This window comes from Sphaeramia orbicularis, chromosome 22 (assembly GCF_902148855.1).
Source record: "Sphaeramia orbicularis chromosome 22, fSphaOr1.1, whole genome shotgun sequence".
Classification (NCBI taxonomy): domain Eukaryota; kingdom Metazoa; phylum Chordata; class Actinopteri; order Kurtiformes; family Apogonidae; genus Sphaeramia; species Sphaeramia orbicularis.
Window position 1 is genome coordinate 32,189,920 of NC_043978.1, and position 18,126 is coordinate 32,208,045.

The window sequence follows — 18,126 nt, forward strand, 5'->3', positions numbered from 1 at the left end:
TTCTACTACCGTCCATTCCTGTGAACCAGATGTGGCTACTACAGCGTGGATCAGTTGCATTGACTGTGCCAGATGTGCGGTGTCATTCAGCTGTACGGGGATGAGGAGAGGGGGCTGTTTACATCTTAGGAAAACAGACATGTAGTGTGTATGCTTTGTGTGTTTGTTTGTGCCCCCCCAGCAGCTGCCTGTTCAGAGCTCGCGCCGCCGTGGGGCCACAGTCTGCGCGCGCCCTGACAGGAGGGGGCTGGCCCTACCTGATTGAATCCAGCTGTGGTGAGAGCGCGCGGAGGGGGCCCGTCAATTTGCGTTGCTAAATAATCTGTAGAGCCGTCAGACTGAGACGGAAACAGAACAGTCCGCTTTAAAAAAGACATTCCTTCAACACTTGGTCAATGCACCGAAGCTTCAGCTCGACCTGACTGCACTTCATGAAAACCTGGTGTCGGCTTTGGCGTAAAGGCGCATAGTTGGGGGGGCGGTAGAGCCCTGGTGGGCAGTGGCGAAGGGGATCTGGGAGAGTTTACGGGTCGTCTGAATCTTTCCTTTGAGGGAGCTCAATAGAAACCATAAACCATGCTTTGGGAAATACGTGGCTTCAGGGTTTTCACTTCTATAAGGTGAGTATCAGCCTTTTGTAGGTGGCTTTGCGGAACGGAGTCGCTGACCTGTTTGTTTTTTAATCTTTACGTTACGCGTTTGAATGAATATGTAACAGGACGCTTTCACGGACTGTGTGGCTTTTTAATGACGCTTTCTATGAGGCGTTTAAAAAGTTGAAATTTCCTCTTTCCAGGATGTTGGCAGCTGTTGTATTTATTCTGCTTTTGATCCAGCCTGGACACGGACAGGTAACACCTCCCTTTTTTGTGTTTTAATTCATTTAAACAAAAGTTATCATGTTCTGAATAGTGGTGCGCCGTCTGATTATAATGCATGTAATGGTCTGAAAATTGGAGTCAAACTAAAGTACAAATCTTGCATTCACTGCATTCTGTGTCTTCATTATGTTGCATGGAGAGTTTAGTTATTATAAACTCTCTCATCCTGTACCCTCAGACCTGCACAGAGGGATTTGCATATGACCACAGGGCCAGACAGTGTATAGGTAAGTGGCATGACCTATGGGTTACACAGTGGAAGAAGTACAATATCCAATGCTGAAATGTAACTAAGTGATTTTACTCAAGTTGCATTGAGGTATAAGTACATCACTTTGGTATGTCCATCACATTTCACAGCCAAATACTGCAGTTTTACTCTACATTTGTGTTGCTGCTTTAGCTACTTTAGTTTTTCATCCTTTCCGGGTCAGTGAAAACCAGTGTACCTCCGCTTGTGTTGAACTGTGATAAACTAAAGGATAAAATGTTCCTTTATGAGTTAAAAATGTTTAGAGGCTGAATGAAGTCACTCAATGAGCATGAGCTTATAAAAGTTTTAGAGATATGTGGCTCTTATAAGACAGTGATGCTACAAACCCATGATGATATTATGGGATACTGTATAATGCAGTGCTGTAGAATGACTCTTGCAGACCTAGAACTATTTCTGTGGTGACTTCCAAAGCAATTCTTCTCTATATCTAATGTTTCTTGGTTGATTTATCACTATTTGTTATAAAACGATCCTCTGCCTTTTGTATTTTTCAGTGAAAAGTGGTTGATTGATGTACCATGTATGTATTCACTGTTTATAAAAGCCCCGTTAATTACATGTTTACTACATAATAACAGATAAAACTGAAGCAAAAACTGACCTTTTCAACAAAATATATCATTAATTAAACATAAAAACAAACATTTATATTCACTGTTATTTGTCAAAATAAATGGGTTTTACTGTTGAGGGTGTTGCAGAAGATGATTATGGAGCCCCTGAACGTCCAAATAAAACACATCTGATGCCACAGAAAAGCTGAGACACCACATTTTTACCCGAATTATTCAATGCATTATAGGATAAGTGGTTCAAAAGTTATTAAACATCTTAGATCAGTAGATCTTATGGCTGTTTAGGTCTTTGAGAGTTAAACTTCCCAACAAAATACACTAGAATTACTGAGACCTAGATGAATCACAAACCCACAGATGTTCTGGATGCAGGAATGTCCTTATCAATGCACTGCTCTGTGTTCCAGATGTGGATGAGTGCCGTACAGTGCCAGATCCTTGCAGAGGCGATATGCTGTGTGTAAACCAGAACGGCGGCTATCTATGCATTCCCAGGAACATGTACAACTACAATTACCGACCGGACCCTGTCCCACCTGAGCCTGTTTACCCGGACACGTCGGTTGGATTCTCAGACACCTTCCCACCATCTCGCCCGAGGCCTGTGGAGCCCAGTTACCCCAGAGTGAGGGGCACTGCTCCGTGCATCCTGGGATATTCAGCTGCGGAGGATGGCACTTGTAACGGTGAGTCTAGAGCCCCTTTAAAGTACAAAGTCCAGGATTGTTATTCACTGGCTTTGGGATAGTTTGTGTCCCTACACTTGTCAAATATAGTCACTACATCCTGCTCTGTTGCAAAATTCACTTTTCTTGTCTTGAGGGCATATTTTATAACACAAAGGAAATACCACTTGAGCCAAGTCTGCTGGTCATATTCATCAAATGTCTGCAGTGGTTCCAAAAGCGCTGCTCATTGTTTTCAGTTGTTTGCTTATAGCAGCCCCACAAAAACCTTGTTTGGTTATTCACATCGGGTCAGTGTGCTCTGACATCCATCACTGGCAGTAAATGCAGCGCAAGGTCTGTTTTCTACTCCTACAACCTCATTGTGGTGAATATGAGAGTAGATAAGCAGTTTCCAAATGTTTGACCTGTTGGACCTTAAAATGAACTTACAAAACTGAGCTACAACTCCTGGTCACAGATTTTTGACAGCTCAAAAAATGGATCTCCACAGAGTTTTACGTGGAAAACTTCTAAGCAAATAAAGACGTAAAGTCAGCCTCTTAAAAATATTTCCCTTGAAATCTGGGTTATATTTTATTTGGTTAGTGTAACCACAGAGAGTCTACAGTGTGTTTTTAACATTTCAGCAAATCATCTCCACCATATAGTATGTAATTTAAAACAGTTAGAAGTTGTTAATGGATGAGTAGAAGTACAAATACTCATAAACAAAAGGCTGTGGTTAAAGTAGGAGGGATTCAACTTCTTAAAGTAAAAGTGACAATGTAGAGGCTCTGGAAAAAGGAAAAAGTCAGCTCTTGGAGGAAAATACTACCAGCTGTTTCAGTGTAAAGCTAACTGAGCCTCACATTATTTTCATGTAATGTAAAGTCTATTAAACCATTGTAACTTCAAATGAAATAAAAGATCTATTACAAATCAACAGAAACTTCGAATTTGTTGCATATTTTCGGCAACAAACCTCAAAAACACTATGATGCCTTTTTTCTGCAGTCCAGCCTCCATTTCATGTCTATTTCATCTTCATCATCTTCATCTTGTTATGTTTGCTGATGCTGACGGATTTACTGAGGGCTTGTCTTCTTATACGTTACTGTTACATCCATTTATGTTGACTTTGGTCTTGCTGTTGGGTGGTCTTGAAATAATAAAAATAACTGACACGAGAACTCTATTTAAGTACAGTGCCAGAGTACTTGTAATTTGCTGCTTCAGATCACATGTTCAACAAATTATTTACAGACTGCAACTACGGGATTAAACTGCAGATAAAGTCAAACAGCTGAATTGCAGAATCTCAATAAATAAAATGATGAATTATGTCAAATATTGTGTAAACTCTGTGTAATTTTACCTAAGTTGTAGATGTAGTCTTAATAAGGCTGTAGATGCAGACTTATAAATGATTAATTATCTGTTGGAGATTAGACGTAGATCTTGTCCCCTCTGTGATGCAGCTGTGTACAGTTTCAAGCCCCTTTCCTGGATTGCTGTTGTGGCTCTGGTTAGAAGATGTTTGGAGTGAGACAGTCCCAACATCTGCCACCTCCTGCTGTTTATCAAATTGTAGAATGATACATGTATGAGGTGACACAAGAGGAACAAGAAAGAGGCCAGAAACCCATTGTAAAATCATCAAACAGCATTTATACTGTCACAAGGGCAGATGTTTCTTGATGCTCAGTGCTGTCTTGTGTCACAGCTGGAGCAGAGCTTCCTCCGACCCTCAGAGGGAGGATATATTTACTAGTTTGATTAATTCTGTCGGATTTCACAATCGCAAAAGGTCGCAGCTGTCAGATAAACACTGACTCTGATTTTCTCCCCAGCTGTCTCAAATACATTCTAACATTGCTGTCAAAAACAGTCTCCTTAAAGACCATTTGGGTGTTGATTAATGAGTGGAAAAAGTACACATACATTACAGTATTCTCTGTATAAAGACAGCTTAGAGTTTAGTTCATATATAAATACAGACTGTTTCTCTTTGTAAGGGAGAAAACTTGTCAGGGAACGGACTCACAACCTTGTTTGGGTAAACTACACCATGAAAGTGCCAAAGATGAAGTCATTCTGTGCCCGAGCTGGTTCTGTGGAACAGGCATGCCTCTGTGGGAGCCAATCGTAACCATTCCTTACTTCCCTGAAGGCTGTTGTGTGTGTGTGTGTGTGTGTGTGTGTGTGTGTGTGTGTGTGTGTGTGTGTGTGTGTGTGCGTGTGTACAGTTGAATAGACAGCAGTATTTTTCTATATTTAAAAAGATATTTTGGCCAATCTTTGTAATTTTAAACAGCTTTTTAAGGATTAAGATTGGTTTTAGGATCAAGACTAGGGAATGCATATATTAAAGTGTGACCTATGAGATACGAGAGTGTGTGTGTGTGTGTGTGTGTTGTACAAAACCTGGAGCTGACTCACAGCACGGGGTCTGTCAAGTTTGTGTGGAACGAAATCCTGGACAACATAATGTAAATGGTTAAATTTTAGGGTACAGGGTTGGGTTGAAATTAATGTAATTCTATGTAAAGTGCCCACAAGTGATGGAAACAAGGACGTGTGTATGTGCATGTTTGTGCATGTTTGTGTGTAGTGATGTAATGGCTTGTTGATTGATGCTGCTATGGGGCAGAAACTCCACAGACTGTGACTTCCTGTCTGAATCTGTAACAAACATGGCTTTGTCTTTGACTTACCAACACTATGCTCCATCAGCTCTACTAATGGGGCGCCGATCTGAGGAAACAATAGAAAAATACCCACAGCTATGTGTTTATGCATCTGGTGGTGGTATTTTTTAAGGTCAAACACAAGAGTCCACTGACATTTTTAGTAGAGTAGACGATGTTTAGTGGAATCCTCCTCTCATTCTCTCTCTGGTGTCTAAAAAACTTTCTTACAGCTATATATTTTCAGTAAGCATAAGTGGGTTTGAAATTGTTGCTATCAGTTTTCATTTGCCTATGAAGATTGTGGAACAGGTTGCAGGAATTAGCTCCCCATTGAGCCACAAGAGCAAATTACTGAGATTAGGCACAGATGTTAGGCAATAAGACCTGGCTTGTTGTACGTGTTTAATCCCAGAGGTGTTGTAGTGGGCTGGGTTGGGTTGAATCAAATTCTTGCACATATTTCTGTGGAAACATTTTTACTTGAACTTCACATTATGCAAAAAGTTCACTGACATGTTAAAACAAAGAAGTGGTTGCCACACATCTGGATGTGTACTGTGCTATGTGCCAAGGAGGTTATATTTTCGCTATCATTTGTTAGTTTGTTTGTCAGCTGAATTATGCAAAGCTACTATACAGATTCAGAAATGTCAAAATCCAAGTGAATTCATGAATTTACCAACACAGTAGAGTTGGAATTAAAGGGATTTTGTAGAAAATGTGAAACACAGTAATAGATCAAATGTACCTGATGATTATAGTCAGTTATCAATAACTTCATGAATACAAACATGACCAGATGTTAAGCTGCATTTCCTTCCAAAACACGCTGAACTTTAAGGCCTAGAGCTCAAGTCCCTAGAACAGAGAGGCTCCTTTAAACTGTTGGTTGTCAGTGTTACTACCATGATGTAAAGACTTGTGAAGAGCTGATTACAAGAGCAATAACAGTTTTTACACACTATCTTTTCATTTAATTGTATTACAAACAGATAAAGAGAAGCACAAAGAAAACTCTGTCCAGAAACAGCTTTTTAAATAATTGTTTCTGAAATGCTGCGAATATTGACCAGTCAGATATGTTGAGCAATGCAAGCCCCACCCGCGATTTTCACAAAGTATTAACCATAAAGTAGAACTTTTTTAAGGTAAAATAAGGTCCCTGGAGCTAAATATAAACCCTGGTCTCTATAGTGAAAGTGTTCCAAGTTCCTTCAAAGATTAATAGACTTGGAAGAAAGTTTTTTGTTTGTTTGTGGTGACACTGACCCTTTAAGGAGATACAGTTCATATTCTCAGTTTACAGAGTCTAACAAATGATGCCACTCAAGTCGGAGTATTGTTTTGTTGTTTTTAATTTCACATGAGGCCATAATATTAATTTCCGCTCATAACTCCAGTTTTGGGAAATTTCATGTTTAAGGATTACTTGCTCTTCAGAGACCGGAGCTGTTTCCACCCTTGTGGGCTTGGACGAAGCCAAAAATGCTGTTTTTTGTCAGGGTGTACATTACAGTCTTAATTGACATAATGCATTGTGTGTTTAGTTTACCTCTAAATTATATATTAAGTTTCTTTGGAGACCCTAGTGGACTTCAGCTTGAACCCATTTGTGTCTTAACTTGGTGTTAAAATCTTCAGTTTTTCTATATGTTGCCCATATTCTAGTGGGCTGTCATGTGGGCAGCCTTTGAATCAGTCTATATAAGGAGCTGAACTGAGATGCTCCTACAGTTCGTGTGTGGACGCTGACTTTGCAGTAAGGCTACACATGTGGTGCAGATGATGGCCTTTCATAGAGGTTTTGACTGGTAACTGCAAGCAGGTGCCGGGGTTGTGTAGCTCTTGGCTGAAGGCCGAGTGCCCCGGGCCTCCACCTCCCCCGTGAAGAACCAGTGGTCCAAGTTGTCACAAAGGGCAGCAGTTGCACCAACAGACCTTATCGCTCCTCATAGCTGCCTGTCCAAACAAAAAATCAGGCTCCCACCCATTTCCCCCACTGGTTTTCTACAGATCGATGACTTCATGGTCTGAGAACCATAAACAGAGGTTGGCCTTTTTGATTTGTCATATCCTCATAAGGAAATGTGGCTGTTATGGTGTAGAGGGTGAGCTGCTCCAGGGGCGTCAGTGGTATTCACAGTGTAATCTGATCGATCTCAGAAACAATTGTAAGCTCATATTCTATTGAAATCTTAACTGTTATGTTGAGTGTTTTTCGAAGGGGCAGAGTGATGAAACCTGAGTGTTGGAGAAACATGGTTTGGGCCAACAGGTTGGCAGCTCAAATCCTCCAATCAGCAAGGAAAACACAGCACCACTTTATTATACATATTATAACAGTTTAGTACGATTATGCGTCATTTTTACTACCACACTATTTTGATTTCATAGAATACTGTTGCTCATAAAGTTGGAATAAAATATTTTTACCTTTTCTCATGAAATGATTGTGACAATGTGATTTGTTCTTGATAGATAAAGTGTAACTGGGACTCAGTATGGAATCATTTCACCTGGTCCAAGGTGATTATTACTGATGTGTAGAGATAGGAATAAAAAGAGGAATGTGTCTGAAACAAAATTATTCCAAGTTTTATGGGCGACAGTGTAGATTTGCTCCAGATCAGGTGCCTATCTTTTCTGTTGTGTTGGAACCAGGTATGGGTGATGTTTGAATGACTCAAATTTACACAGACAAATGTGCAGATGACCACAAACATTTCACTGTATTCTTGACTAGACAGAATGGTTTTAACAAATACAAACTTTCTACACTGCTCTTATATATATGCTTAAGGATCAAGTGATTTTATTAATATTATTTTTTTATTTTATTTATTCATTCTATGCATTTATTTGCAGTTTACTTTAATTCCATTTGTATTTATTTATTATGTAGTCATGGTTATATATTTATGTCATCTTTTACACTTATTTTTTGGTGTGTCTAGGGAGGTTGATTAAATTAAAAATGAAGACTGACCATTCCACCATTTTATCTTCTACATTACCTTTAAAATTCCACCTTTGTAAAACAGCTTTTTGGCTTTTATTGAACATGTGTTCATACAATTTATTTTACTGTCTTTTTGTGTTTTGTAATGTGGTGAGTTGTGTGTTTTAAAGAATCTTTATTTGTCAGTATGCAGTATATTGGACATGTAACACATACTGAAACTGACCCTCTGCATTTAACCCATCACTAGATGACAATGCAGGAAGAGCAAATGGGGAGCTAAGTGCCTTGCACAAGGGTACATCAGCCAACAATTTCTTTGCTGGTCCAACGTTCTAGGCCACAGCTGCCTCTAAGAGGTCCAATGTGTAAGATTTAAGGAGATTCATGAGGGTGTAATTGTATAAATGGAGTGGTCATCTCTATCGCTTTGGGCAGTCCTTAGTTTTGGTCAGCTGGGGCCTAGCTGTTTGCATGTTCTACCATGTTCTGTCTAGGTTCTCCTGGTTCCACCCACGGTCCAAAGACATGATTGTTAATAGGGCTATTAGGGTGTAAATGTGTAAGTTTGTGATGACTGTTGCCCTGCCTCTGGACTTTACGATGAATTAAATGGTTTTGGAATATTAAAGAAAAAATTAATGTTTTCATGATTTTATTACTGAATGAAAATGACAAACGTTGTGTTTTTGTTACCATAGGATCAGTCTGTCCAGTCAGCGTCAAAACATGTTACGTCACCATGTTTCTTGTAGCCTCTTCTTTTTCCTGTCATTCATTGTTAAGGTACATAATCATCACCTATGTTTGAGTATAGACCAGGGTCAGTATCCTCATGACAAGAAAGGCCAGCACAGCAAAACAAACACTGGCTGTAACAGGAGACTTCTGTTGTTTTCCTAACACAATAGGAGAGAATATGGGGTTGGAGTGCAGTTGGTCCAGCTTCAAGTATATCAATAAATATTACACACTTTTAAATGAATTCTGACTTTATTGTAGGTACTTTGTAACCACATGTTGACAAGTGCAAAATTAGAACCCTTCTTCTTCTTCTTCTTCTTCTTCTTCTTCTTCTTCTTCTTCTTCTTCTTCTTCTTCTTCTTCTTCTTCTTCTTTCTTCTTCTTCTTCTTCTTCTTCTTCTTCTTCTTCTTCTTCTTCTTCTTCTTCTTCTTCTTCTTCTTCTTCTTCTTCTTCTTCTTCTTCTTCTTCTTCTACTTCTTCTTCCTCCTCCTCCTCTTCTACTTCTTCATCTACTTCTTCTACTTCTTCCTCCTCCTCTTCTTCTTCGTCCTCTTCCTCTTCTTCTAAAACATGTCCTGTTAAGGGTCAAACATTTCTCTCATGGTAATAAAAAAAAACTTCAGAGTAATTCAAGTCTACATTTATAAATGTTAGGAATTTTTAAGGGATGAATTTTGGCTGTAGTTCTTTCCTAAAGGTCAGGGGTCAGATTGAGCAAGTGGGAAAATTTCTTGATAAACAACTGAGGTTGTTTACAGCTTTGCAAGTTAAAAGCTGTTCTTCATGAAGATTTGACTGCTGAAGGTTTGGGTTAGGCAACTGCTTAACAAGACAGCAATTCTTAAACTCTACTCTTCATAAAAACCTGCTAGTTATAATGTGGAAAAAATAAATTAAACTGTGGAAGTTGGGACATATTTAACCCCAAAACTGGAAATTATACAAGTACTGTATAAGAGAGATAATGTTTTGTAATTGGTTCATCATTGTATAATAGTTTAATGGCATATTAGTCAGAAAGCAATTGAACCAGGTTGTCCCACTTTTAATGCCAGTAGTTTTTTTTGTTCACTGATTTGTTGATGAAATCTCGCACAGAAATCAGCAGTTTTAGAAACAGCTGCCTCTTAACATTAACACTACCTTTGTCTGATGTATTCACTTTGTTTCTCTTGAAGATATCGATGAATGTGAGACAAACTCCCATCACTGTAACCCCACCCAGGTGTGCATCAATACAGCTGGGGGCTACACCTGCTCCTGCAGTGAGGGATACTGGCTCATCGGTGGACAGTGTCAGGGTGAGTGACTTAAGGGTTAATGAAGAGAGATTATATGTTTTAGCATAAGCATGTAAGCTTTCCATTATTTATTATAATCTGCTGAACATTTAAAACTATGGAAAAAAATCTGTTACAATCAGTATTAAATCATCTGGTTGTCTTGAAAAACAGAAATCTTCTTGACGTTGCATTTAAAGCAGCTCTGATATCTAAAATCAAAAATTTATCAGTTAAGCGCTTACTAAATTAATTTGGAAAGACAGAAACATTTGATATAAACATGGAAATTACATGATTATCTTAATTTCTGTCATGTTATTTAACAGTACCACACAAAAAAGAAAGTTTTAATGTTGACAATTGAACAAAGTAATTTAGAACATATAGCATTACCCTTCTCTGATATTAGCAGCTAGAAGCCAGTGGTTGAAACAGTCCACAGTGAATGTTTTATATTAAAGACGGCCAGTATGCTCAGTTTCTCTCATTTCTTTCTCAATTGCTTTCCTTAAATTCCATTCATGTTTGAAGAACAAACAAAACATAAGTGATGCAGATTGGGGGAAAAAAAAACATTTAATTAAAGGAACTGAAACCAGAGCAGCTTAAAACAAACTAATTTTACATTAATATGCCCAGTGCTAAAGGAGATTGCACATAATTTGGAGTTAATTAGCAAAAACCACAGAAGTTTTAATTACATGTTGGTGTGTAAACAAATATTGCTGGTTCATTAAAAGTATTTCCTTAAATTAAGTCTGTGTTTCTTGTAAACACTGTTAAATAGCAGTGATAAACAGCTCATCTCTTCAACCTCCACAAGTTTAGATCTCCTGCATTTGAACATCGCCCCCTTCTTGTCATATGTGGTTTAGCATCCCAGGAGATTTCTCATTTGTAGTTGACTCTACATCAAACAGACCAACAGTATACATATTTACTTTACTGTGTTTTATAACCAATTAATGTGTTTTTCTTGTTAAACCAGATATTGATGAATGTCGCTACGGTTACTGCCAGCAGTTGTGTGCCAATGTCCCCGGCTCTTATTCCTGCTCCTGTAACCCTGGTTTCATTCTGAATCCAGACAGCAGGACCTGTCAAGGTACTCAAAAAATGCATCACGTGTGAAGTACTCCTCACATACTGTTTACCGCTGTTGTGTCAGCCAGTTCTTTATTCATCCTTCAGATGTGGATGAGTGTGAAGATGACCCGTGCAGTCACGGCTGCTTCAACACCTACGGATCCTTCATGTGCAACTGTGACGAGGGCTTTGAGTTGGCAGCTGATGGTACTACTTGCATAGGTGAGCAGAGATTTAGTTTTACCTCATCTAGGAAGTTAAAGCATCTGAATGATGAAACAAAGTTTTATTTTCCTACATATAAAACTTTTACAGAAGTTCAGCCATAAGTGCTTTAGTGACTAAAAATGTTAGCTTTTCGAAACATAACATCTCTTTAAATTGAGGACTATATAAAAGCTTGTGCATTGAATAAGAGTGTGGTGTATGGTTAGACTGATATGCTATAATTAAAGCTTCAGTAGGCAGAACAGAGAGGTGAAGACCTGCATTTAACAACTGTGCTACAGGGGGAGGTATTTCAGAAAAGAACTGTATTTGAGTTATTGCAGCATTTATACGTCTGATGTCTGTTAATTTAAAAGATCATTTTACAGGTGAAGAAAGTCTTTGTTGTAAAACTGCTCAACTATCAGAATGTGAAAACACAGAAATGGAAAGACTATACACCAAAAAGTTGCAGAGGTGACGTTCTTTCTCTGAAGATGTCTCTGCAGGTTCAACATGACCAGACTGGAGTAATTTTCGCCACTTTCTAATTTTTATTGAGAATAGTCCATAGCAAATTACAGCTCAGCACATAATGTGTTCATAATGTTTTTAAAAAAGAAATGATCATTTTTTTTTAGATAGATACATGGATCTATTTTCCAGCTCAGCCATAAAACCATAACTAATATCCACTTGAGTCAACATCACAGTTCACTCCCAGGACTTCCAAAAGTTTCTTTCTCTTTCCACAACAAAAAGTACTTCCATCAGTGTAGTATCCTTGTCTTACCAAAACCACATTTCCTAGAATCACGGATAATGAGACGCTCTTTGAGTACTTTTTCGCCATCAAAAAATTAGGTGACATATGCTGAGGTACCAGAGATTTTGGTCTTGGTGACGTGTATCAAACTTCCACTTTCTTGATCCATAAAATGATCCAAACTGACAAATATCATATATCTAAATAGTGACAAAATTCAAACAAGATCAGAAAGTTGTTTGTCTCACCATTGACCGCTAAATTTAGGCGCTGTGGGAACACCTGAAGGGGTGGAACTTTGCCTCTCTATTTCTTGGCATTAGTGGCATAAAATCTATCATGACCTTTCAGACGTTACCATGGAAGAGAACTGAGAACAAACTAAACTTCTGCAGCTCCTCTTGGCTCTGTTTTCAACCCTTTGAAAATCAAGCCAATGGCAGAAGATTTTAATAAATCCCACGTATTTTTGGAGGGTGACTGACAGCTGTGAGAAACAATCAGTGTCAAAATAATCTGCACTCTCCATTGTGGCATGAAATATGTTTTGTCTGTCTTTATATACAATCTGCAACAGAGGTATAAGACATGATGTTTGGTGTTTTTTTCTGCCTACTATAGCTTAAAGTAGTGTGACACATAAATCTCCCAATACTGCAAATCTGCACAGACAGACCTGGTGTTTCTCTAACTCTTGTCCAAGGCGTTCTCCACATGTTTTAACCCTGTTATTTTATTCCTTGTAGACTTGGATGAATGCAGTTTCTCTGAGTTTCTGTGTCAGAACAGATGTGTAAACACTCCTGGCTCTTTCACCTGCATTTGTCCACCTGGTTATTATGTATATGAGGATGGCAGAAGCTGTGAAGGTAAAGACAAACACATATTTTACAATAACTTTGAGAAAATATTTACAGCTGTATCAATATATTTAATCTGCAACCCTTGATCATAAGTTACAGTTCTTGCATGAATTGCAAGAATGGATGCATATAAACATTTATTCTTGCAATTCAGGCAGCAGCATATTGATGTAGGAGCAATTCAGGACTAGTAATGGAATAAAAATTTTGAGTAATGATAAAAGTAGAACACATCTAGGCTGAGGTTCAGTCGATTTTTAGAGAAAACCATTAGAAAAGTTTAAAAAACATTGCTTCTCAAAGGAAGATGAGAAGGAATTAGGATATTTCACCCTCAATCACGCAATTAAAAATTTTAAGGATGGAATCCGAAGGAATTTCAGTACATTTTTATGTGCATTTTCCATATTGCCCAAACCTTCTCTGATTTGGGGTTGTCAAATTTAATAAGTTAATTTAATGAAAAACATATCAACTCAGAACATTTTATAAAGTGTCGCATTTGTGTAGACATGTGTAGATCAATGAATAATAATGAAGACAGTGTGTGACATTTTCCCATGTTGTATTTCTACTGATGTTCATTTTTTAATGTTTTTTTTTAATGTTGTTGATCTAATGATGATGAACCATTAACTGACTGATTGTTGTGTGTTTGATTTTAAAGATATCAATGAATGTGACACTGGTAACAACACCTGTACAACAGCACAAACATGTTTCAATTTCCAGGGAGGTTATACATGCCTGGATCCTTTACATTGTGACCTTCCTTACATTGAAGTTAGTGACAAGTAAGTTGTTCTGCTCTCTTTCCTCTTCTGTTTTTAATTAGAAACATTCACAGTGCATTATATGATGATAAAATGTAACAGCTTAGTGTCTGATAAACACCCTTTGAAAACATACCCCCTGGTCGGAGCCTAAAGGCAATAAATCTAGTGTGATCAGGAGTAATCAGCTGATGCAAATAAGATAACAAGCACCTGATATCATCATCATAAAATACAAATAAAGACTCCCCAACTATCAGTATCAAACAAAAATGATTACTTTATTTTCATGTTTAATTAAATTTCATAGTCCCTTTATAAAAGATTTTACAAGCAAAGGTCACAGCAGAACACAAAAAAGGCCAAACAAAAACAATGCCAAATTAAAGCAAAGTGAATAATTGTATTTATTTGTTTATTTATTTTCTCTCCCAAGAAAACACTGAAAAAAGTATTGTTAAAAAATGAAAGATGCAAAAATGGTAGATGGAATTTGACTTGAAGCTATTCAAGGATGACTGGAATGCTTTAAGACCAATGAAAAACATTTGTAGCCTCAGTTTACCTTTGAATGCATGTTTTTTTGTTTTTCTTTTTAGAAATGTGATTTATGTAGATAAACCTCTTGAGATGTACTACCATTTGTGAAATGGATCCCAACATGCAGCAGACTTGCACAAAACAAATCTTTATCTTTGTTGTGACAGTGACTTATTCCCATTACCTCTACTGTATGTGGTCCTCTGCAAAATTCTTATAATTGTTTGAAATATGTGTGAAATTGTTTGTGTCTTCCTCTGCAGTCAGTGTATGTGCTCCGCTGAGAACCCTGCCTGCAGGGACAAGCCCTTCACTATCCTTTACCGACACATGGACTTGTCCTCCGGACGCAGTGTTCCTGCAGACATTTTCCAAATGCAGGCCACCACACGTTACCCCGGAGCCTTCTATATCTTCCAGATAAAGTCTGGCAATGAAGGACGAGAGTTTTACATGAGGGTGAGTACTTAACAAATAATTAAAACTCTGATTAGAATGGGCGAGAATGTTAACAGGTGTGAAATAGAAAAGGGAGACATTTTCATAAATTGATACAGTGAAATGAGACAGAGCAGCTTGGTTGATTCTGTGTCTCACAGTTTCAGCCGTTTACAACCAGAAAAACAAGAAAAAGGCCAAAGGGGTGTATTACGGTTACACCTGTCATGCATAAAGACGGTTCAATGTGTTTTTACATAAAATAGAATGTGACAAAACTACAACAATAACAAAATCTAACGGTGGGGTAAAGCACATTTTGATCGGCTATTTAAAAAAATGCAAAAATTTAAGCCAGTTGTGCACACAGTTATTCAATAAAATGTAATTGTATTAAATTGACAAGTTATTCATGTTGTGCAATCATGTTCCTCTGCTGGAATATTAAGAGAACCTGTTACTGATTAAATTTACATCAACATTAGCTGTAATATAAGACAAAGTTAAATATATTTTCTTAAAATAAAATTACTATTCACATGAAAGTAATTTTCTTTTACAGAAGAAGCAAGGTTTTTTTTTTTATTTTTACTTTTTTTGCAGTGAACATCTAGAGGAAGGAAAATAACTAAACAAAAGAATATTGAAAATGTAGTTATAAGAAAGTACAAAATAACTGAAGCAGCAACAAAAGGGAACAGTTTATTTAAAGAAAGACACAATATACACAATAGAATTAGAGTCCTGTAGCAGTGGAAGACTGACAAATCCGCCTTAAGTAAGAAAGGAAACAGTGCCACCTACAGAAACTCAAAGTGTGAACGGGAAATGACACGACAGTGGGATTTGTTTTACAGACTCCACAGCTGGGCTTGTTTAGTTACAAAAGTTGTTGCCAAAGTCATAAACTCGTTGTGGGTTGGTCTAATGAGAGCAGCTGCTTATTACTGAGGTTAATAATGAGCAGATTAAAACCAAAAACACTCTGATGCATCAGCCAATGCACTTGTATCATGCATCAGTACAGGGATGCTTATTTTAGTTGTCCATCATCCTTTTTTTATAAGCATTTAAAAAAACAACAGCCAAAAGCTCTATGCATGAATATCTTAAACTGCTTTATATCTATGTTTCTTATTGTGAGTTAATATAATAAAACCACAAACCATTCAGCTATTTATACACTCATTAACCCAGTGGTGGAGGAATTCACATCTTTTAATTAAACAGATATAGAAATAACGAAGCAAACTCTTTAAATGTACTTATCATACAGAAAATATTTGTTTTCTGTATTATTATTACTGGTATAATTGGACCTTTATAACCACTGGATTCATATGTGCTTCACCTTGTTTGCTGTTGTAGATGGTATGTTTTTTTTGTTTTGTTTTTTAAAGTTACAACAAGTTAAGTGTTATTTGATATATGATCATATCTATTTACTGCACCTGCTTCTCTTTGCCTGTAGTTACCACTATGTTCACTGTAAAAAGCACACTGAATATTGTTAGATATATGACTGAATTTTACTTTATTTGATTTGACCGTCATCCAAAAGGCAAATAAAATATGTTTTTTAATAGTTACTTCAGATTCTTACACCTTTTTTTTTTTTTGTAGTTATTTGTTACAGCAAATGTATATTTATTCTAACAGTTATTGGTCATCTCCTTTATTCCTAATAATTGATATCGACCCTTAAATAACCTTAATGACTTAATAAAGCACCTTACTTTATCTTCAAGTTATTCAAAAATGTTCATATATTTCTATACCTGAGTAATTCTTCTCAGTCACATTATGCAATTACATACACTCACTAAATCTAGGTGCAGGTGGGTGTAGGTTTTGACGGTCATTGAACATTTTATGTGGAGGAAAATTCAAATTCTGGCACCAGGCAGTGATGTTTTACAAACTAAAAGTCATCTGCCTCTTTCATGTTTTTTTCAGGGTGGGTAGTCTATATATTGAGGGGGACATTTCCCCCCATAAAACCTGAATTCTACACCTACAGTATGTGCTCTGTGACTCTAAATGGTGTGGAGGTGTAAAAGGTTGAACACTTGTCCCTTCAGTGCAGTGAGCAGCCAGTAGATGGAGATATAAGAGTGTACAATATGTGTTTCTGCAAGCTTGTTGTCACTTAAATGTATTAAATAAAAAGAGCAAAGTTTTGTTTGCATGGGTTCAGTTTGGAGAAAAAAAAAACAAACAAACCTGCAAGTCTAGATTAGTTGAAGTTAGTATCTTAGAAAACTGACCTAGAACCTCAAATTTAAATGTAATGATATTAAAAAATATATATATTATTATTATTTTGAGATACTAAGTCATTATTTTTGCACATAATCTTCTTCCATACATTAGTACTTCTTCTATATTAGGATGTAAAGTGTGCAAACTGTTGAGTTAAATAAACCCAATGGAAAACACATTAACTTTCCTTGACTTTGGCTTGTGTTTGCAAATGATATGTCAAGGATTTGGAGCAGTTTGCAGCTGTCACACACTTCTATTTCCTGTACTTCATTCCTCTTACTCTCCCGTCTTCTTTTTTGTCTTTTTTTTTTTTTTTGTCGTCATCTTTGCAGCAAACCAGTAATGTGAGTGCCACTCTGGTGCTGTCCCGGCCCATTAAGGGTCCCAGAGAGGTGGTGCTGGACCTGGAGATGGTCACGGTCAACAACGTCATCAACTTCCGAGGCAGCTCCATCATTCGCCTGACGATATTTGTATCAGAGCACCCGTTCTGAGATCAAGTTTCCACATGAACTTCATCACCCCCCATAAAAAAGAAAATTCCAGCATGATGCGGCTGCACTCTGCTGCAGCTGATGTAATAACCTGAGACAGTCATCACCTCTTATGTGTTTTAAGAATTATCATGTCATAGTCAACAAAGTCAAGTCCGATAAAGACTCAGCTGATGGGAAAGAATCAACCCCCCCACCCAGGTTTAATGGACACTGAGCTTTTATTGCTGTGATATGGACTGTCACACAGAGGGATATTTATGGTGTACAATTTCTGATATCCTCTATTTACAAATGATCTGAGAATGATTGAAACTCTGTGCATCCACTATCCAGCTTGTTTTTATTTTTAGTGACTTACCATCTATTCACATAAGCTGTGAAAGTCACATTTAGTGAGCCCTTATCTCAACATAAGTGTAAATGTACTTTTGCAGAGGTAATATGCAGAGTGATGTAACAACCAGTCATTAACTGAATTATTGATCACAGTTTCTTGTAGACCAATAAATGTCTTCACCACACTACTGTCCTCTCATCAGCAGGTTCCTGAATTAGATGTTTTTGTGTTTAGTTTTCTGTATTAAAATGAATGTGAAAGCCTTTGGAGGATGGA

The 18,126-nt window shown here is 37.4% G+C and overlaps 1 protein-coding gene across 1 annotated transcript; it reads left to right on the forward strand.

Annotated features, from left to right (window-relative positions):
* The first annotated feature begins 214 nt into the window (after window positions 1-214).
* On the forward strand, window positions 215-18,034 carry fbln5 (fibulin 5). The gene is made up of 11 exons (XM_030126159.1): window positions 215-620; window positions 797-851; window positions 1,060-1,108; window positions 2,141-2,419; window positions 9,974-10,096; window positions 11,067-11,183; window positions 11,270-11,386; window positions 12,884-13,006; window positions 13,668-13,794; window positions 14,577-14,772; window positions 17,349-18,034. The coding sequence occupies exons 1-11, from the start codon at window positions 577-579 to the stop codon at window positions 17,508-17,510; spliced, it is 1,392 nt and encodes a 463-aa protein (XP_029982019.1). The 5' UTR covers window positions 215-576; the 3' UTR covers window positions 17,511-18,034.
* Window positions 18,035-18,126: the final 92 nt, after the last annotated feature.

Bases quoted from the DNA above. Each gene is read 5' to 3' on its own strand.
- fbln5 (XM_030126159.1), top strand. From the start codon at position 577: ATGCTTTGGGAAATACGTGGCTTCAGGGTTTTCACTTCTATAAG. The intron at 2,420-9,973 runs GTGAGTCTAGAG...TTTCTCTTGAAG, and splicing joins GGAGGATGGCACTTGTAACG to ATATCGATGAATGTGAGACA. The intron at 13,007-13,667 runs GTAAAGACAAAC...TTGATTTTAAAG, and splicing joins GGATGGCAGAAGCTGTGAAG to ATATCAATGAATGTGACACT.